Source organism: Oenanthe melanoleuca, chromosome 2 (genome assembly GCF_029582105.1).
Source record: "Oenanthe melanoleuca isolate GR-GAL-2019-014 chromosome 2, OMel1.0, whole genome shotgun sequence".
Classification (NCBI taxonomy): Eukaryota; Metazoa; Chordata; class Aves; order Passeriformes; family Muscicapidae; genus Oenanthe; species Oenanthe melanoleuca.
The window spans coordinates 13,123,654-13,145,466 of record NC_079335.1 but is presented as its reverse complement, the minus strand read 5'-3'; the positions used below and the strand labels follow the sequence as shown (position 1 = coordinate 13,145,466).

Below are 21,813 nucleotides of genomic sequence, written 5' to 3'. Positions count from 1 at the left end.
CAAAAGTTTTGTGGAATTTGGGCTTACATGTACTATAGCGTGACAGTTCTGTGGTGAGTGCTTAAGATTTTTGGCTCTGCTTTTAGTGATACAAGATTCAGTTACTCCTCCCTTTCCATAAAAAATTTATTAAGCTTTATAATTCTTGATGCAATTGGCTGAAAATCAGGAACTAGAAAATGTAACAGAATACAGAAGGGTCAAGCTCTAAATTGCATATATGTTCCTGGGTGTGCTGTACACACTGGAAAAATCAAATTTTTTCTCCTCTTTAAAGCAAAAAATGTTTCTCATTGCTGAAAGCTGTATTGATCTGTGGAAGATTATGCACATGTGGAGAGGAAGCAATTCTCAGTGCTTGCATCCATTGTTCTAAAAAACTAAAAAAAATTTTTGCATTTTTTCAGAAACTTAGTTTGTGTGTTTTGAATGCATGTATATGGAAGAGGACTGTGAAAATCTTTCAAGAACATTTATTAATAGTTTAAATTCAGTTTTTATCAAAGAAGGAAGCACTTTGACAAGTCTCAGCACCTGGGTGCATTAGATAAATTTCCTTCTTTGTATCACTTGCCAAAATTAGAAGTAGTTTGAATGTATCCTGCAGTGTTAAACTGGGAGACCTTTCCTGAGTCCATGCTTCAGAACTTTGCCATCATCACACACATTAGTCTTTGAAACAACAAAATGCTTTTGTAGACTCAGTTTCTGCTTTCCCCCTATGAGTTTAAGGGGATTATGCTTCTCTCAACTTCTTGCCAAATATGTGTAGTTCTGGCTCAAGTGATAGATTCACACAATGGACGTGGGCCAGGGGATGTCCAAAATGTGATGCTGGACCTTGGGACTTGCTTCCAACAGCATCACTTCAGAGCACAGCAGAGACAGGACTTGTTTCTCTTTTTTCACCATGCCCATCTGATATGAGTGGCTCCCATACAGGATTTGGAAGCTCTCTGAGATTAAATTTTACTGGCAAGTTAAGCAGTTGCAAGGCTTTGCTTGTCACTCCTGCCACCACTATTGTGATATGGTTTTTGAGGCTCTGGCTAAAATTCAATAATCTATTGAAGAGTTTTAGAATTAGCTGCTTATGGGGAAACCTTTCACTGTGCTTAATTCAGCAGGCTGAAACATACTCTAGAACCAAAAACTGCCCAGGGGAATTGCTACAGCTGCTCTACTACCAGGTTGCCTGGTTGAATTTTTCTTGCAGATCTTCCATGTTTCATGGAAATTTGGGATCCTGTGGTATTTGTGGGATGTCATCCTACTTCCTCTCCTAAATAGCTACCTTCATTTGCTTGTCTCCAGACTAGATGTAGACAAGACAAGCATGTTTTATTCCTGATTGCTCAGTTCAATGCTTCCAGAGCTCATAACCCGATCTTCCTACTTCCCAGAGAAGGAGGATTTTTTGTCTCAGAAGAACAAAAATATCAGCCTTTATTACCAAGCTTCAGAAAATCTAAACATGTCCAGAATAAATACATCAAGAGGATGTATTCTGTCTGTACAGTAAAATAGTTTAAGTATTTATAATCCAAAGAGTATCAGTGGTTTATGGGCCTATAGTGGCCCATTGGTTTAATATAAAACAGTGTTATCCCATAGGAACATTTCCTTTATTTTGTTTTGGTATAAGAGGGTGAATAATGTAGTGATTTTATTTTACTGTAGACCTTCAATAATATTTGAAAATTCAAGCTATACAGTGAGGCTAGTAGAATGTGTTATCAGAGACTATGTAAGATAAAGTGTTTGGCTCTAGTCATTAAGCTTGATTGTTTTTGCGTTTTCTGACCCCCCCAGGTTATGGTGCCTGGCAGACAAAACACTCTTCTACTTCACCCTCTGCTGTCTGATACAGAATACAAAGTTACCATAACTCCCATCTATTCAGATGGGGAAGGAGTCAGTGTCTCAGCTCCTGGCAAAACTTGTAAGTACAAACTTCCTGCCTGTCTTTGGCCAGGATGTGCATGAATTAAAGACTTACTGTTTGTGGCTTTTTTTCCTTGTCTGTAGGGATGTATTTTAGTACAAATGTGGGCTTATTTTGCATGACTTATATGACTAGAACTTTAAATTAATCTCAGTTGATTGATCTATAAACAATGGGTTTCTTCTAACAGACAAGCTGCAATTTATATTCAAATACTCTGAGTTTGCAGAAACTTGTTCAGTAATAAAGCTGGTAAATACTTGATAACTAGCCCACCAAGGGCAAGCCAACCAATACAGTAAAAAGTAAACAAAGCCTGGTATCAAACTAACCATTGTAGTGTTAGATTTTCTTTTGTGTGAGATCATTACTTCCTAAGGGTCATTAGAAATGCTGCTGATCTTTTTATAAAAAGTGATTGCATTATCTCCAGAGTTCTGACCAAATACCAAAAGATTACTCAGCTGTAGCTTAAGCTTCCTCTCTCCTGTTTGTTGTAAAAAATCCTTTCATTGTGCACTTGTAGTAAAGATAGTATAATTTCATTGAAGTGTTCTAATTTACATAATTTGTCTTAATTGAAGTGCTATTTATGCAGAAACTTAAATCACTTGTAAATAATTCCTTTGATTCCATTCTACAGGATTAACGATTTATACATTAAAAACTTTAGTGCGCTTGGATTGGAAGAAACTATACAATGTATAATTATCTCTAAATTACCTTACATTTTTAGGAAACAGAAGTAAGTTGGTTTTCTAAAGAAATTTAGGGAAAAATTTTGGAATTAATTCAAAAATTCATCATTTGTTGATCAAAGTTTATGGTTAACCCACTGAGTAATGCAAAGGATGAATTTGATTATGAGCTTCATCCTGATTATTTATCTTTGTAAATCTTAGAGTACTGGGTATCATGCACTTTTTATTTGCCTATCTTAATTATTCTGCATAAACTTGTATGAGATGAACTTGTAAAAGCCCAGTTTGGTTTCTTTTCAGTGCCCCTGTCTGCTCCTAGGAATTTACGTGTCTCAGATGAGTGGTACAACAGATTACGTATCAGCTGGGATGCCCCACCTTCAGCAACAATGGGTTACAGGGTTGTCTACAAACCTGTCAACAGTGAGTTTTTAAACAGATTTTTTGTGGTCGTTTCTGACTGAAGGTCGTCTTTCCCTTAGTTTTATTCTTAAATCTATCAGTTGCAGTTACAGCCTTGAAAGTGTTAACTTTGGTGTCTCATTTTTGAATATGAAAGTTTCGTAGTCACAGACTGATGCAGGTTGGAGAAGATCTCTGGAGATCATCTGGTCCACCTCCCTGAACAAAACAGGGCCAGCTTCTGGAACAGGTTTCAGTGGACCCTGGCCAGCTGAATTTATATCTCCAGCCATGGAGATTTTAAAACTGCTCTAAGCATCTCTCCCAGTTTTTGACTACTGTAACTGCAAGTGTCTTTGCTAATATGTAATAAAAATTTCCCACGTTGCAAAATTTGTCTTTTTTCACCTACATTTTCCTGTTTGCCTCTGAAGACATTCTGTCTGTATCTTCTGTACCACCTTGCATAAGGTAGGTGTAGGCAGCAGTAGATTTTCCCTTAGACTTTCCATCCTAGGGCTGATTAATCTTTTTAAACTCTTTCAGTCTATGTTTTTTCATTTTATTGTGACTCTGTTTAAGAGACTGTTTGCTTTTTACTGTTTCTCTCTTCTGTGTTGTCCTGTTCAACTTCCTTCCCCTCCTAATAAAAGGTTTTCATTTCTTCTCAGACATTTGACATTTTATTCATTGTCTATTTTGTGTGTGCTGTATCCTTTGCCCACCTGTACATTGCAGCCAGACGAGACATCCAGAATCCTTCAAATTTCTTTAGAAAAACAGGGTCCTCTATTGACAGCAAATCACAGATGTGTGACCATTTAGGGACTAAAATACTGTCCAAAGACAATACTGCTGCCTGGTTTCTGGAGTGTATCCAGAACAACTAGGGGAAGTGATGAAGGAGCTGTTTGCTATTCTGATTTGGGAAAGTTTTATTCTTTTCTATTTACATTATCATTTTTGTACAATATTAAATGATGCTGTTGTATAAGAAGCCCTGAGGGACTGTAGTGCTGGCTGGCATCTGCTGTCCTCCCTGTTGGTCCTGGCACACAATCAAACTGGGGAGATACTTGGCTGCCTCTTTAGAGCACTAGTAAGTCACTGAAGCAGAACAAAAGGGTCTTAACAGATGCCAGTGTCAAGCTCTGCCTTAATGAATCCCACTGCTGAATTTCCCAAGTGTGTTAGTTGTGTCTTCTATCCTTGCAAGGATTGAGGAGAATGTCTTTGTATTTGTATATGGTTAAGAAAAAAAAAAAAAAGGCAGAAAATAGCAGTACCTTTAGGAACATGTGTACTTTTTGCTAATTTAGTGGATGAACAAACAAAATTTTCTAATTTGTTTCATTTTTTGCAGCTCCTGGTCCTGCCTTGGAGACCTTTGTAGGGGATGATATTAATACCATTCTCATTCTAAATCTCTTGAGTGGAACAGAGTACAGTGTTAAAGTATTTGCTTCATACTCAACAGGCTTCAGTGATGCCCTAACAGGCGTGGCCAAAACCTGTAAGAATGATTTCATGCTCTTCAGATCTCTACAAGCTGATTTTCATTACAACTGTGGCTTTCTACAGCTCCCTGAATAAATTTTCATGTGGAAAGCTTGCTCAGTCATGTGCAAACTTTTTTCCTGAAATGAAAGTCTCTCTCTATGAGACTATACCAGGCTTTAAAGTGATCTGCTGGATATTAGTAAGACAGAAATCATAAAGCAGATATTATTTATTAGTCAAAAATATATTTGCTCAGTAGTAGATGTAAATTTCCTTAATGAAAAGTCTATTTAGTATATTTTTTTCTAGCTCCATATGTAGGATTATTTGCTCTTTATATAGCTAAAGCTCAGATTTAAATTAGATGTTGACATAAATGCTGCTGTTATGATACTATTATACTTATTTGTAATAACTGTTTTAATACAGTTTTAAGTTAATTGTATAAAGTTCCAAACTTTTGTTTTGAAGGTTCACTTCTTTTTTAAATTTTTCTTTTAGATTTTCTTGATGTTTTAAAGTATCTATGGACATTATTGTTAAAAATGAATTGGCACTGGTTTCACTGTAATTATATTTTCTTTTTTTTTTCTTATGTCTTAATAGAGGTATATAACTAATTTTTTTATATGTAATTTTCAGTGTATCTGGGTGTGACGAATTTGGATTCCTACCAAGTCCGCATGACAAGTCTGTGTGCTCAGTGGCAGCTTCACAGGCATGCTACTGCTTACAGGGTAGTTATAGAGTCACTTGAGGGTAAGTTATTAAATAATTTGATGTGCAGCTGCAGCCCAACCCAGAGAATTGAATTCCACAGAAATTATATGTATGCAGTTAGACTTGTAGACTGGCTCCTGAAAAACTGGAAATGATGGACAGAAGAGAGGTGTGTACACACAGTTTCAGAATGGAAGTAACATTCCTGTCCTTTTATGTCAAACACATTGAAAACTTGTGCATTTTATGTCAGGAACTTTCATCTATCAGTAGAGGAAAGATGATTACCTGGGTTTTTCACTGCTGTGAGGAACAGAAGATGGATAAGAATGAACTGAATATATCAAAGTTTGTAAATATAGAACCAGCAGTAGCTCTGTAGAATTAGGTTAGACAGGAGAAGAGGGCAGAAGGGTAGAAAAGCTCTGAATGAATCCAGACCATGCCCACAGAATCAGGACAATGTCCACATTTGTTTGTTCTCATTCTACTGATGCTTCATGGTAGCTTATAGTAGTAATGTTACTCATATGGATAAACATGACACAGCTTTATGCAGCCACACAAGGTGTCTTGATGCTTTTAACACTATGCACAGAGGGTAAATTACAGCCTCTTCAGCCTCACTGATTCTCAGGTGTAGCCAGAAGATTTCTTTTATGGAGAAGCCACTATTTGTGCAGACCAGCTCTCTTATCCCAAGTAGACATCAGTGGTCTTTGGAGTGGCAGCAAATGAAAACCTTGGATAACTTGAGAGAAGTGCAGTTAGTGACACTTAATGGGCTATGTTAAAGGTATCATGAACAATAATACCAATCTTGTGGCAAAAAAAGTAATGACCTTTCTGTGGAATGGTGATAAGGTTTATTTGAAGCCCTGAAATACAGACAAGCTATTCAGATAGCAGAGATCTTGGCTTACCCAAGACAGCACAGACATCCCTCTCATCTGGGAGCTAGCCAACATTCTACTTTCTTCATATGGAACTGCCAGAATTGTTTTAGCCAAGCTGAAAGCACCTAAATGTGAGCAGAATAACCTAGAGTGTGAACAAATGTTTCTTATTAATAAATCTAGAGGGATTTGATTGTCAAGTCAGATATATGTCTGGTCAGGCACCAATCAAATATTTTTATACTAGTGTAATACCTGATAAGCACTGAATGACTGTCTTTTTTTATATACTCTGTAAAATGTGAGATCTGTTGCTTGTATTTAATTTCTTCCTGCTGCAGATTTTAAATGATGATAAAGCTTTTCTTCTTAAAATATGCCTTATGCTATTTCCAGTACCCAGCCTTTTTCTATTGTCAATGTATTTTCCAATTCAGAATTTAGCAGAATCAGTTTTGGAACCCTGTAAATGCTATTCCTTAACCATTGCAAAGTGGTTACTAGTGAAAGCTGGAATATGATATCTAGCTCAGTCTCTTCTGTTGTGACATTAGAGATGCTGAGAACCAGAGGCATAGACAAAGGATGCCATAGAATTACATCATGCAACAATTCCTAGTTAGGCTCTGATAATTTAGATCCAAAGCCCATTCATGACAGTGATTTTTATTGCCTTCAGTTCATGGGGCAAAATTAATATTTTTTTCCTGAAAATGTTTGGCACATTCCTCAACTCCTACTTAATATGAAGAATGAAATGTTGCAGAGATCTCTGCACAGAGGTCAATTTCCAAAAGTAAGGTAGCATGTAGTTTATTAACTTATGTCACCTCTTACCCTTCATATGCTGTCATGTACCCTTCTTATTTATGATTTAAACTACATTATTCAATAAAACAGTAAAAAAAAAAAAATTGTTTCTTTTGTAATTCCAGATGGAAAAAAGCAAGAAGTAAATCTTGGTGGAGGGACGCCTAGACATTGTTTCTTTGAGCTGATGCCTGGAACCAAATATAAAATCAGTGTTCATACACAGCTTCAGGAGCTGGAGGGCCCTGCTGTGAGCATCATGGAGACAACGTGTGAGTAAGACAGAGGAGACAGAGTTCAGCCAGCAATAATAATGCTCAATTGCTTCTCGTGTTCTGCCCTTTGCCCACACTTGCTATTCCTACACAGTTTACTTTAGCTGAGTTATTAATTTTTCAAGTCCACTGTGACTCCTCCAGAGACATGTGGGATTCTTGCACCACTACTGTGAATTAATTGTTGTCACATTCAACAACTCTATTGGACTTCTTAATGAGAATGACACAGGGAGGATGGTTTAGTTTTCTTCATAAAAAGTCCCACCTATAAAAAAGTATGGGATACTCTGAATATCTATGACTTTGGGGGAAAATAAACCTGAAAGCACCTCAGGTGCTTTAAAGGTGGTTTAACAGGGTGTCAGTATTCCATAGTGGCCAGATGACTGGTTCTGCCAGGCCTGAGGGAAACTGCCAAGGTCCCCACAGGGAAGTCATGGACTTCCTTCCCAACTAAAAACCAAACTATGTTAAACCGTGACACTTCCAGGGTGAATAAAAACATACTTTGTTACTGAGGACTTTTGGTGAGAAAGGAAAAGGACATAGACCTTTTTCAAAATGAATTATGGATTCTAGGTCAAGAATAGTGCTGGTACATGATCTACTACACTGGGGAATCTCAAAAAGGGGCAGTTCCAGTAGCAGTTCAGGTGTATTATTGTGTCATTCACACTGAATATACACCCATCAATTGTTTTGGATTAGTAATATTCTCTTTCAGGTGACATTTTCTTGTGTGCACTCACCTGCATTTATCTCTAATTGCACAACTAGTTGATTAGAGATAATGAGTTTTTAATGTGGAGATGAGTAGAAAATGGTGTTTATTAAAGATATTGGGCTTTAAGCATGTTTGATTGTTCCTTCTTTTATTCTCCAGTACCATTTCCTACTCAACCACCAACAACACCTTCAACACCACCTCCACCACCTACAATCCCACCTGCAAAAGAGGGTAAGTGCTACATGTGTGAGTTTCTAGTAATTTTAAAGTGTTGATGCAATGTTTTTCTGCTTCTGATGCTATTTTATACCTGTGGGGAGCAAATCTCACAAGACATTTGCTGTAGAAACACTGTTAAGGCAGCTGGCTTAAATTTAATGAGCTAAAAATCTGACCTCATTATTGTACTGTTAAAATTTGCTGAAAGGGTGGTTAATATATGTGACACTTCCTTTTTTCCAAAACTCCTAAACCATACATATTTTGCAACTGAAGCAGACATCCTAGGATAATTAAACTTGAAAAGCAGCATTATTTAAAAATATGTATACTTTAGGTAATGTAAAAAAGTAGGGGCCAAGTTCAGACTCTCCTCTTTAAATGCAGACTTTCCTTTACTATTATTTGAATGCATAGAGTTTTGTACAGAGGTTGATAATATTTCTGTGACAGGAGCATTATTGGTGGAGACTGAGGATCAAGTTACATCAGCTTGAAGTCGGTGGACCAAACTGACATATAGAAATAGAGAATTTAACCCACAAGCACAGGGAAAAAAGACCTTGCATGTGTGTGTGTTTAGAACTGCACAGGAGAAAATAATGAGGGGTTTTTGTTATCCAAGAGACTTGGATTATATGGAGTGCTGAAGGTTCCCAGTTCCCATGGAAGAGTTTGTGTGAGCAAATGTACAGCTCTTGCAGGCCATTTTGCCTAAAAGTGCTGGAATAAGATGAGATGGGTGAAACCTGCATTGCTCCTACACAGTGCAGCTGAAGTGCATTGGACACTGCAGACCTCAGGGTAACTTTTTGAATGGAATAGTTTCCCAGTGGAACCTCCACAGCTGAACTTCTGTCATCTTGCTTACTGTGTCATGCAAGGATTCTGTCATTGTCTAAGTTCATGTGTGACTTTACTTAAAAACCTAAATAAAAATAGAAATTATTAAAAAATTATTATTATTATTTAAAGAACACTGAAGTGTGTTCTGTGATAGGATCAATTGGTGCAGACAATTTCCCCTTGCAGAGCTCAGCTGGTTCTACACCTGCACTGAAGTCAATGCCAGCAGGTCTGTTGGCTGAAGCATAATTAGCCAACATTAAACAAGGGCTTTTCATGATGGTTGCATTTTCTTAAGTGATTTATGAGATTTCAGGAGGAGTTGAGGCGTTGCTGTAATTCCAAAAATCTTGCTTTTCTTCCTCAGTGTGCAAAGCAGCCAAAGCTGACTTGGCATTTCTGGTGGATGGGTCATGGAGTATTGGAGATGACAATTTCAATAAGATAATTAACTTTCTCTATAGCACTGTTGGAGCTTTGGATAAGATTGGTCCTGATGGAACACAGGTAATCAATATTTGCAGAAATGGAGGGTGCATGGACTTGACAGGGTATTTTAGACTAGACCAAAAGTTAAATGAATCAAGGAGTAACTGACATAATTTCACAGTTCTGTGAAAATATAAACTGCTCTAGGTCAATATCTTTTTTCAATACCTTTTTATGCACACTCTGTGTTAAAATTCACAATGTAATTTTGGTAGCATGAAGGCTAAATATAATTTTAGTCTCCTCTAATTATATTGACATTTAAGTTTGTTATTGCTTTTGGCACTCACTGTAGTGTTTAGTTATAAATAAGCTAAAAATTGCATTGATAAGGAAAATTAAATGTTCTGTTATTTTAAATCACACACTCTACAGGATCTACAGTGCTTGAAATAAAATTTACAATGATTGTTCCATTTGTGTATTTTTTTAGAGAGGTACTCCAGAAAAAATCATTGGCAAATATATTACTGTTTTAAGTGTTAGATGTATAATATATGGTTTGGGATCTCACTGGAAATTAATTTTAACTTGTCCAAACTCTGAAGAATACTTTTTTTACTGTTTCTTGCTATACAGCTATTTTTCCAGAATATAGTTAATGGTGCTTCAGAAGCTTTGTCACAAGTTTAAACACAATAGCTCCTTTTAAATCAGGGGCATCACTTATGGAATATGAAAATCAATATATGCTTTGTGCATTCTAGGGGTTTAGTGTACAGTATTTTAATACAGGATCTTAACTCTTGTAGTGTCATATTTGACAGAGGCAATATTTCAAAACATATTCCTGAATCTTTCTATTACTTGCTTCAGTCTTGCTCCCTAACTTAAGTTACTTATGTGCAATTATTAATTTGTGGAGACTGAATTAAGTCCCAGCAGTTCTGAGTGTGAATAGCTGTACACATGTGAGCAGCCATAGCCAGGATTTTGCTTTTGGGCTCGATTATGCTTTGGCTTCTGCCAAAGTGGGTATTACTATTCTCATCCTGTTTGCTGCAAAATGAAACCAGAAAGTATTAGATGGTTGCCAAAGTTTCAGAAAGTGAAATTGGACTTTGTTTAGTGCAAGCTTTCATAAAGAAAAAAAAAAGTCTGGTTTCAATTTAAGGATGAAGCAAAATTACAAGATAAATCCTTGTTTTAAGTGGTCAGATTCACTTACTTTTTGCTTCCACACTGGGTGGTGCTTTTGTAATGAACATCTTCTATGTGCACAGGTGGCAATAATTCAGTTTAGTGATGATCCCAGGACAGAATTTAAATTGAATGCATACAGAACAAAAGAGACTCTTCTTGAAGCTATTCAGCAAATAGCCTACAAAGGAGGAAACACAAAGACAGGTGAGAAAGGTTGTGATTGTAATGCAGTCTTTTTCCCCTGCTTCTCTGAGCAGTATCTCTTTCCTATTTGCTAAGTGGTTTAATTAATCACTGCAAAACCAGTGATAACATGCTGTCTTCACACTGGAGATGAAAGGTTGGGATCTGAAATTAGAAAGTCTTTGTAATCTGCAGTTCACACACTTCAACCCCTACTGCTGCATATTCACCCTACTGACCAACAGTGATAACAAGGATCAGGGAGGCAGGGAGAGGGGCAGGAGGGCAAAAGCAAATTAATTTTGGATTAGTGGAAGGTGGAATGGGGAGTAATATGAAATCAGCTTGGCAAGTAAGCAGCAAAGGGAGAAAGGAGAGAGGGTGGGAGGGAGCTCGCAGAACATGTAGAAAACTGGAGAGTGCAGGGTCTGTTGGCTTATAAGCCAGGAGAGTTAAGCCTCTGTGGGATATTTAAGATTGGGAGGGGAAAGATGACTGTTAAGGTTGCCTTTTAATTAATCCCTTAGGATAGCTTTCTGATGTAAAAAAAATTATAGATAATTTATTTTCAGACTGCACAGAAATTTCTTGCAGCTGTTGCATTGCACCCATTTTCAGCATTATCCAAATAATTTTCCATTTACTACAGTGGAATTCTCAGTTGTTAATGTAGATAGTGCCCTACAATCCACAAAAGGAAAGATTTGTTATCTCTAACCCAGCCAGCAGCTAAATATCACACAGTGCTCACTCACTGCTCACCCCTAGCCCTGGTGGAATGGGAAGGAGAATCAGAAAAGGGTAAAGCCTGTGGGCTGGGACAACAAGTTTCATGTTTGAAATAAAATTAAATACTATGATAATAACAGTAATTAAAAGGGGTATAATAAATGGAGGGAGAAAAATCCCAAGAAGAACAGATGATGCTCAGTACAGTTGCTCACCACCCGCTGACTGATGCTCAGCCCATTCCAGAGCAGGGATTGGCCCCTCCTGGCCAACTCCCCCAGTTTATACACTGGGCAGGATGTTCCATGGTACAGAGTATCCCTTTGGCCAGCTTGGGTCAGCTGTCCTGTGCACACTCTCCTCCAGTCATCTTGTGCAGCTGCTCAAGGGCAGAGAGTGAGACTCTGAAAAGTCTTTGATTCAGGGTAAGCACAGCTTAGCAACAACCAAAACATCATTATCAACATTAGCCTCATATGGAGTCCAAAGCTCAGCACTGTAATAGCAATAAAGAAGAAAATGAAGTCTATCCCAGCTGAATCCAGGACACCCACACAAATCATGTTTGCAAGCTTCACCTTCTGGATTGAAAAATGGATGGCCGGAGCCGTCGGAACTTGAAACTTTACAGTCAAAATTAAACTTTTCTAAATCTTGCTTTTAATAACTACATAATGAACTAACTGACAGACTGCTCAGGACACAGCAGATTTCTCATTGTATGTATGTCTAACATGTGGTATGAGAAATCAGTAGAAATCAGATTTATCTCACAGTCAATGTCAATTTTTGTGTTCCAGGCAAAGCCATTAAACATGCACGAGAGAACTTATTTACAGGAGAGGCAGGCATGAGAAGGGGCATTCCAAAGGTTTTGGTTGTCATTACTGATGGGCGATCTCAGGATGATGTGAACAAAGTCTCCAGAGAGATGCAACTAGACGGTAAAATGTGTGGTTTTAAAAACAATTCTCATGCTCTTGTTTTTCTCATTAATTGCATCTACATTAAATGTGGACATGAGGTAAGGATAGCTTTTGCCCCAGATTTTCAGTTTTAAAGAAAACAGCAATTGCTAAGAAACCAGAATATCACTAGGATATGATTATATTCTGGATATTTTTGATGATTAATGGAATTATTTTTCATTTTGGCAGCAGTGCTAAAATCATGCAGTAGTCAATGGAATTGTTCCCAGAATGAAGAAGTTGGGGAATATGATCCTGGGAATCTGGATTGTCATCTATAAAATGTAGTCTTGTGGTTATGAACAAATTGAACTATTTTGTTTTCTACACAAGAGGTCCATTGAAAATTCTTATACTGTTTCTGACCTGCTCTCATGTTACACTAATTACCTCTAGGAATTTTTTAAAGCTTCAGTTTTAGAGCTTTAAGCAGCCACACCGTGTTCTGAGTCTAAGTGTAAGAACTGGATTAATTGTTGTAGAAGTTTGTATCAAAACTCAAAAGTCACACACCTGAAACAAAACTAAAGGATGGAAGAAAAAATTTATCTTCCTTTTAATGTGAGGTGACCTAAGGAGAAATTACATCTGTGCCTTTTATTTGCTTTTAGCTTTGACAGCTATGAAGTTCCAAGTGTATTTTGCTGGTTTCAATGTAATTGTCCAGCTTGGCTCCCTCCTTGTTTTGTTGCTAGTTGCTGAGTGTAGGGGCTTCATAAATAAAGCATATGCCAAAATAGTGGGCTTGTATAACCTGTTTTAAGTAGCAGTCAAGAAAACCATGTATTTGTGAATAAATTGGAGTTTGTGTCTAAGCTGAACAAAACTGTTCATCTCTCAGGTAAGTCTTGCAGTTGCATTATTAGCTCCTGGAGTGGGAATGTTCTCCAGAGCAGATGGCACTTACTGAGGGCTCAGTTGCTGGATGTGGGGCACGATTTCCCCTCTCCCATTTCCCCTGGAGTGTGCTGGGCAGTGAGGCTGCAGATAGGTTGGGGCAGGCAGAGATGGGCATCTCTGATGGAGTCTGGCACAAAGGTGCTGATCTTGGATGAGACATGAACACATAATGTATTAAGTCAAAGTTTTGGTATGCTAAAACCTCTGCAGAAGGTGATTAATGCCCCTGGTCCCATTTAAATTTAAAAATAATGTTGCTTGACTGGTATAAATTTGTGACTGAGCCATGCTAGAACAGTGTATCCATTAATAATATTCAGCCTGATATAGAGAAGTTTTTTCCTTCATCTCTTATGGAAAGGAAAATGTTGGAAAACTTAATGGCTCTTTTGTTGCTCCTGAAACATGTAGGATACAGTTTCCATTTTATTTAAATCTTCTAAGGTTCAAATTTTGAAAAATATTCATGCTAAATATATAGAACAGATTCAACCAATGCAGTTAAATTGCTGATAAAATGCAATGCATTTATTTCATTGTTCACTCATGAGGCAGCTTGGGCTTGAAATCATATATATACTAACATGTAGCACAGAAAACATCTGCAAAGGACCTACAGGAAGTTAACTTTTCTACTTTGTATTTATTCTGTACTTGATACATGGATATTTTTGTGTAATACAGTGTAGCATTAATTTAGAAAAGCTTTTAAACATATGCCAAAACTTTAAATTACCAAGTAGTTATATATCTTCAAAAAATGCTTAAGGGTTAACTTTAAATAACTAATTAAGCATAAATAGCCAGAAGAAATATTTCACAGAGAATGTTTTATTTTATTTTAGATTACATAAGTGAATTTTCTCATGCTATAGGATAATAATAAAATGTGATTGTTTAATCAGGAAAGGAGTCAGTGCAAATACACTTGTGTTCATTCTGCATTTCCACTCTCAAAATCAATGACTCACAGAAGTGTTCTTTTTTGTTCTACAGGTTTTACCTTTTTTGCTATTGGAGTGGCTGATGCTGACTACTCAGAGTTAGTTAATATTGGCAGCAAGCCCAGTGAAAGACATGTCTTCTTTGTGGATGACTTTGATGCCTTTACAAAGATTGAAGATGAACTGATCACTTTTGTTTGTGAAACTGCATCAGCAAGTTAGCCATTTTGATTTATGTTTATTTCTAAAGTAGCTGCTAAATACTGGGGAGATTGTAACTATTAATTTTCTATTAAGATATATTCTTGATCTTTTTAATATAATTTACATTGACATTATAATTCTAATTTTACTTCCACAGAAGACAAAGAAATGAAGGTGTTGTGACTTCAAAATAATTAATGGTTGTTTCTATAAAGCCAGAATACAGCCATTGGTTGTCAAAAACTCATTTCAGATATTTTTGACATTTCAGAATCATAGAAGTTGGTTATATTTTCTTTTCTAGGCTACTTTAACCCTCTGTAAGAGTACTGCTAGCTACATTCATTCTTACTCAGGTCACATGGTAATTTATTAATAGAGATCCAATCATTGCTGTTTGCATTATGAGAGAAAGTAGAGAGAAAGTAGCCTAACCAAAAGCATGAAACACACTCAAATTCTGAAATCTGTGAGAAAGCCACACTTCCATCTCTCTATGAAAATGGAATAGACATTCCAGAGCAACACTTATTGATTATTGGTCAGTAATTTGCATTGGTTTGGGTGTGTGCCCACAATATATCTCCTTGTGTATAAGCCAGGAAGCAGGCACTGTGTCTTAAATATATCTTCTTTTCTTTTCCAGCCTGCCCACTGGTAGTTAAAGATGGCAATAATTTTGCAGGTAGAGTATTTTTGTGTTCATTTTTGTTTCTGATTTATGGAATAATTTTCATTAGATTATTTTCAAAGTATTAGGCAATACATTTCCCTTTGTGCTAACAGGCAATGAAATTCTTAGATATAATTGGTATTGTCTTTTTTTTTTTTTTGTATTCTCTAATGCAGTACTAATTTAATTAATAAAATATATATTCTGATATCTTCCAGGATTTAAAATGATGGAAATGTTTGGTTTGGTTGAAAAGGAGTTTTCAGCTGTGGAAGGGGTTTCCATGGAACCTGGTACATTTAATGTTTTCCCATGTTACAGACTGCACAAGGATGCTCTCGTATCCCAGCCTACTAAGTATGTACTCACATATAAATACTCAAAAAACACATGAAGATAATTTTCTAGTGCAGGCAATTGTTCATTTCAGGGACTAGTATTTTTAATGCAGAAGAGCAAAGCTGCTGGTGTATATCTGTGATATAGTGATGAATAGGAAAACTGTTTGGTGCTCTGACCCTTCAGTCAGTTTAATTCAAAAATAACAATTGTAGGTAAAAGTGGGTAAGCCCACTGGCTGTTTTGGTTTTCCCACGAGCCTGTTTCAGGCTTGTGTCTGTGTAACACCTGGCAATTTCATGCAGGCCTATGTCAGGGCAGATTCCAGTCTGCAGCACTTTGTGAAGGGTGCCTCTGGAATGCAGGCTGAAGTCTCAGAGTTCAGCCTGTCCTTGAAGCAAGGGTCAGCATGAGAACCTGCTTCAGCTGTCCTCAGTCACTTTTACTGCAGTTTATGTCCAGCCATTGGTTACAAAGGAGGATTAATCCACTTACGTTGAAGTGAGTCTGTGTGAACCCCACCTAGCACCTTCCTGGGAGGCAGGACATCTTTCAGTCACAAGGACTGTGTCTTGGGGGGGTTGTGGAAGAGGCCATGAACAATGTCCTGACTGAATGTTTACAGTCATTCCTCAGAGAGGAAGTGATGGAAACCCCATTTCTTGTATGAACAATGTCTATGTTGTGTTGGGTTCCTCTCTGTCCAGACCCCCACTTCATATTAAGTGACACCAGAGAGAAGCAGTGCCTCTGATGGATGACATGTGGGAAAGTGTAATGAAAAATATTCTTTAGCTAAGACAAATAAGAAAGAAAAACAGTGGGAAATTTGAAGTTTATAATAGATTTCATCAGAGTGTGTGATTATCCTGTTGTGTCCCAGTTGGATCTGTACTTCTTTGTGCTGTTTCACATTCTTGTTATGTTTTCTCCTGGGCCTCAATGGATGAGGAATGTCGAGGATATCGAGGAATAACTTTTCTCACTTCTCTTTCCCTTTCTGCTTCTTTCTAATTTGATTCTGTGCCTTTATATGCTATTCTCTAGCTTCTACCCCAGCCCAGTCTTACTGCTTCATTAGCCTTTCACTCCTTTTTATGGTTCAGAGAACACCTTTCTCTGCATGATCCACAGGTATGTCTGAAAAATACCATTTGGCTTTGTCACCTCATCTGTGCACTGAGTGCCATTAGTTATATTCCCATTTTTGAGCTCTGTATCCCCAAACCTTGTGTTTAACCCACCCTGATCATTGAATTAGCTTTCATTCTTGTACAGTGGACAGACTACAAAGGCTTTTTTCTTTTGCCTATTGACTTCCCTCTCTTTCTCTATGGGAAATGAGCAGTGTGACATCATAACTGATCATCTGCTCACACTGTGCAGAATATATTGATGATATATCATGTTAACTCTCTTTTCAGCATGATTCACATATCTATACTTCTTTTATGTGCCAGAAACACTTAAGAAGGAATGGGTTGTATCTGGGGAGAATACATTGTTTGAATAACTCTGGAGACTTCTTTCAGATCCCCTTACTATGGTTTTAAGGAATTAGACTAATTAACATTGAACATGCAGTCAGTTGTCTCAGACACTTGTCCAAATGTTTCACTTTGGGATTTGACATCAAAAGGTTAGATTAAATTAAAGTAAGAAATAATGAATTTTTGGAAATGACATAAAAATAAAGTACTTCTTTTATATCATAAACTTCCAGTCTCTTCTGCATAAATTCTGGGAAACCAGATTGTATTTCAGTGTGTGATCTGTTCTGACCTCACTTTCTTTTGTTTTGGCTTTGAAATGTATAGACTCTATTCTCTATATTTTATAAAGCTTCCTATAGGAGTCTGTCACTTCTAATTTTAATCTATTTATAATGGTTTAATGACAAAGGACATGTGTATTGAGACTGGTCTTCCAAACAATTTCCATTTCCATTGTCTCCTAAATTAGCCGATTTCATAGGTCCTGAGAGTGGCTTTTGTTTGTTAAAGGTTTAAATTTCTTCAAATTAAAAAAAGTTAAATTTTAAGGTCAATTTTATAAATTTCAAGGGAAACAATAACTTCTACTTTCTTCATGGGCATTCTTTTAGAGTTTTCAAATTGAGTAGGTTCTATAAACACTTATATCACTTCTCAGTCTTGATTGATAAGGAAATATACAGAGTAATAAAAAGCTTGTCAAGTGAAATTCTGATAAGTAAGTCATCAGATTTCATGTTGTTCCAGTTTCAAAGACATGATTTCTCTTACAGGTATTTGCACCCTGAAGGTCTCCCTTCTGATTACACCATCACGTTTCTCTTTCGGATACTCCCGGACACACCCCAGGAGCCATTTGCCCTGTGGGAGATTCTAAATGAAGCATATGAACCACTGGTTGGAGTTATTTTAGATAGTATGTGTTTTTTTGTTTTATCAGCGATTTTAACCGTACAAATGATTAATTCTGTGTCTAGTTCTATTGTTGCCAGTGTTTCAGTCTGCTGTTAGAACAACCACCTGAATCTGGCAGGGGGTAATTTCTAATGCATGGTTTTTAGATTCAGTTTACCTTAATTTAATTTGGAGTTAGAGTCAAATTTTGAGTTAACTGCTTTAAACTGGATTCCAATGATCTATACTAGATGCAGTCTGATGTGAGGTACTCCTCTGCTTTTAAAATTTCCGGTGCTTTGAATCTGATTCCAATCAAATCTGTCTTGATATAAGCCAGTGGTTCTGGGAGCATATATAGTGTCACATCCTGAGGTGTCTCCTTAGACCTGAGATCACCTCTGGTGGACATGCAGGTGGTTTGGAACCCAGCTCTTTCCAATGCCCGCCGATGAGAGACTGCAGGAGGCTGTTCTTAGAGGTTTTCATGGTTGTTTATTGTTCCTTATCTCAGGAATGCTTTGTCCAGCGAACAGCAGTCTGCTCGCCAGACGTCCATGGCAGAATCTGCCCGGCAGAGGCAGGACTTATCTTTTATAGTCTAAACTACGTACTAGGTATTTACAAATGACCCCCAATACAATACAATCTTGTTACATGGTCCAGATCTGTTCTTGTCCAATCTAAAAGTGCCAGCGTGTCACCCAGCATGGATGACACGGAGAAGAAGGAGGAAGAATATCCACACCCCCAATTCTCCATGTTGGCCACGTGTCCCTTATCACAAACATTTTAGAAATCTGCTAATTCTACATTCTAACAGTCCAATTTACACTCCATTTACTTTTGTGGCTTGCATTTCTTCTCTCAATGTTGGCAAACTGCTCCAAGGAGCCAAATCCAGCCCCCGAGACACCTGGGTCCCATTCCAGGGTCCTTGGGGACCCCGCCAGGGGGGTCTTAAACCTTCCAAGGAAGCCAGAGGAATACTCTGGACCCCCACAATATAGAGGAAAAGCAGTCTGGTGAAAAGCAAAGTTAGAACCACAGAAACCAACTCCTGATGACTCTTCATTTCTGCTTGGTTTTACTTTCACAATTGTGAAACAGGGTTTATAACTTACAAGGTTTTAGTGTTGAGACTATGAAGCTATTGTGATACCTGTTCTTCATAGCTGCCAGTTTATCACCTTGAAATAGGTGGGAATTAGGCATTTAGATGGCTTGAGGAAGAGCTTTTCTTGTCCAGCACCCACAAAGAGCTAATGGGAGAGTAGAACCAGGTAGACAAGGCTGAGGTAGACTCAGAACTACTGGTCTATCCTTCCTGTCAAACCAGGAAAGAACATTTCTCTGATACAAATTGTTAAATCCAAGTCAGAATGTTTAGGAATGTGTTTTACTAACATTTGAGTTGTTGTCTTTGGTCTGCTTTGTCAAATGCAAATTGACTCTTTCAAATATTGTATCAGGACTTTTCTTTAACACCGAGCTCTTAATTTTGATTTCACACAGATGGTGGAAAAACTCTGACTTTCTTTAACTATGACTACAAAGGAGATTTTCAAACTGTAACTTTTGAAGGTCCTGAAATAAGGAAGATATTTTATGGGAGTTTTCATAAGGTTAGTAATGGGAAAAAAAGCACTCTGAATAAAAGCTTGTGAGTTTTTTGTGTTTCAAAATCATGTTTCATGAGGTCAATTGCTGCTAAAAAAAGTGTATTTTGCATCACCTACCTTACTGTCCTAAGTCTCTGCAGTATTAGATTAACATAAAGCAAATCATAGTTATCATGAAGCTGATATGTTCAGTTTTCCTCTCATACTTTTTTTGCTCGTTTTAAGTTCATTTAAAAATACATATCTTGAACAGTAGTTTAGAAACCAGTCAGCTTTTCCTTTTAAGATTTGGGTTGGCAGTGTCACTCAAAATAAAATGTCTAGAAAAAAGATAGTTTTTTCATCAGTTGTAATTTTAAAATATATTTTAAGAGCTATGCCACATTGAACTTCCTTTTGTTATTTGAGAACTTTTACCATTCTTTCTGAAAGCAGGTGAAGCAGTGCTGGGATTGTAGCACCTATTTGTTGTAGAGGGTAATTTTGTCATTGACTTTTTTTCTGATGTTGGATCTTTCCTAAACAAAACAAACAAAAACTTTGAGTGTTTGTTCATGACAGGATAATTGTAGCTATTCCTCCCTATGGGAGTGTCTGCTGCATCAGTGAGGGACAACAGAGTACGATCAAGGCAGAAGGAAAGAATTTATTTGTTGTGCTCTGCTCTCTGTGTTGCATTTGACGTGATTTGATTTTTTCAGTGTGAAAATTTCACTGTGATAGCTTTTGCTGTCAATGTATAATTTACAAACTAAATCTTGCTGCTTAGTTTTGGCTTTTGCGAGTGGCTGGCTGTAATGGTGAAAATCCAATGCTCTGTGCAAGGAATGACCACAAAAATCCAGGGATATGAGTGGTATAGGAACACTGTGTACCTGTTTTGTTGGGACAAAATATTTACTTATTGAATAAATTATGTAAGTTGCAAATTTCTTTGCAGATGTTCCAGAAGTAGAAAAATAAACTAAATTCATTAAACAGATTACAATCATAGAATAATTCAGGTTGGAAAGGACCTCTAGAGTTCACCTGGGTTATTGGCTTTGGAGTGTTTGAGTTTCATTAGCAAACATGGAGTTAGGAGCTCATTTTTAAAAATGCCCACCTTTTCCCAAGGGAAAAACACATATATCCCATATCTCCTTTGTATGTTAAAGCATCTTCTCTTTTGCTTAGTTGCATGTTGTCATCAGTAAGACCACTGCCAAGATAATTATTGACTGCAAGGAAGTGGGTGAGAAGACCATTAATGCAGCAGGAAATATTAGTTCTGATGGCATAGAAGTGCTGGGGAGGATGGTGAGATCCAGGGGACCAAGAGACAATTCTGCACCGGTGAGTGGGACAGTAACAGTTCCTTCTAACATCATAAATATCCTAAAAAACAACTGTTTGGGAACTTTGCAGTTACTTTTATCTTGAAGCCAAGTGAAGTTGTGTTTTAAAAGGTAAAGCCTCAGTATTTGAGAAATTCTGCAAAAGCCTGCAGTAATTGTCAACTTGGCAAAATTGATTTTTTATTATTTTAATAATTAGAATCATAAGATCATCATTGTTGAAATTTTATTCTCAAAAACATATGTAAACACAGTTGATACATTCAGATATGACTTGTGTTCCAAATTTAATTACATAGAGTAATACAATGTATAACTCCTTTGCCTGGAATTATTTAAACTTAGGGTTTTTAATTTTTTTGTAATTATTCCCTGTGTCTGTTATTCCTTCTGTTTCTCTGTTTGCTCCTTAATTCATTGTCTGTTCACTAAAAAATTGAACTGGATTGGCATATACTGTCCCCAAAAGCTCCCATCTTGGTATACTTAGGTCTTTTATAATATAAGAAATTTTCAGAGTGAAAGGTCTCTCCTCCAGTTTAAGTGCTCAGTTATTCCTCTGAAATTACTCTCTAAAAGTAGTAAATTATTATTCTTTTTACCTGGCAACCATGAGAGCATTTAAATTTTGTTTTGTTTTGGGGATTTTGACTTTTTTATGCATAATATGCAAATTTTCCTTGAACTTTATTGACCCGAAAATGAGGTTAGCAGAGAATCTGAACCTTGAACCAAGGATTGATTTGAATAGGAATGAGGTTTCAAATATGTTTTTTCTTGTTAATATATGAAAATACTCTTGTTTAGCAAAAAATAAGCCCTCAGACTATGTCTCTCTACAAAAAAAAAGA

General features: G+C 37.0%; 1 protein-coding gene across 6 annotated transcripts in view; it reads left to right on the top strand.

Moving 5' to 3' along the window:
* COL14A1 (collagen type XIV alpha 1 chain) overlaps positions 1-21,813 on the top strand; it is a 109,273-nt gene that overhangs the window by 57,973 nt on the left and 29,487 nt on the right. For all 6 annotated transcript variants that reach the window (XM_056486015.1, XM_056486013.1, XM_056486014.1 and 3 more), the window contains exons 20-34: positions 1,813-1,942; positions 2,947-3,069; positions 4,412-4,561; positions 5,191-5,307; positions 7,100-7,246; positions 8,136-8,210; positions 9,412-9,551; positions 10,757-10,880; positions 12,389-12,532; positions 14,453-14,617; positions 15,251-15,289; positions 15,496-15,634; positions 17,883-18,025; positions 19,519-19,628; positions 20,802-20,960. In XM_056486015.1, coding sequence (XP_056341990.1) covers positions 1,813-1,942; positions 2,947-3,069; positions 4,412-4,561; positions 5,191-5,307; positions 7,100-7,246; positions 8,136-8,210; positions 9,412-9,551; positions 10,757-10,880; positions 12,389-12,532; positions 14,453-14,617; positions 15,251-15,289; positions 15,496-15,634; positions 17,883-18,025; positions 19,519-19,628; positions 20,802-20,960 — 1,905 coding nt within the window. The remainder of the gene's footprint in view (positions 1-1,812; positions 1,943-2,946; positions 3,070-4,411; positions 4,562-5,190; positions 5,308-7,099; positions 7,247-8,135; positions 8,211-9,411; positions 9,552-10,756; positions 10,881-12,388; positions 12,533-14,452; positions 14,618-15,250; positions 15,290-15,495; positions 15,635-17,882; positions 18,026-19,518; positions 19,629-20,801; positions 20,961-21,813) is intronic.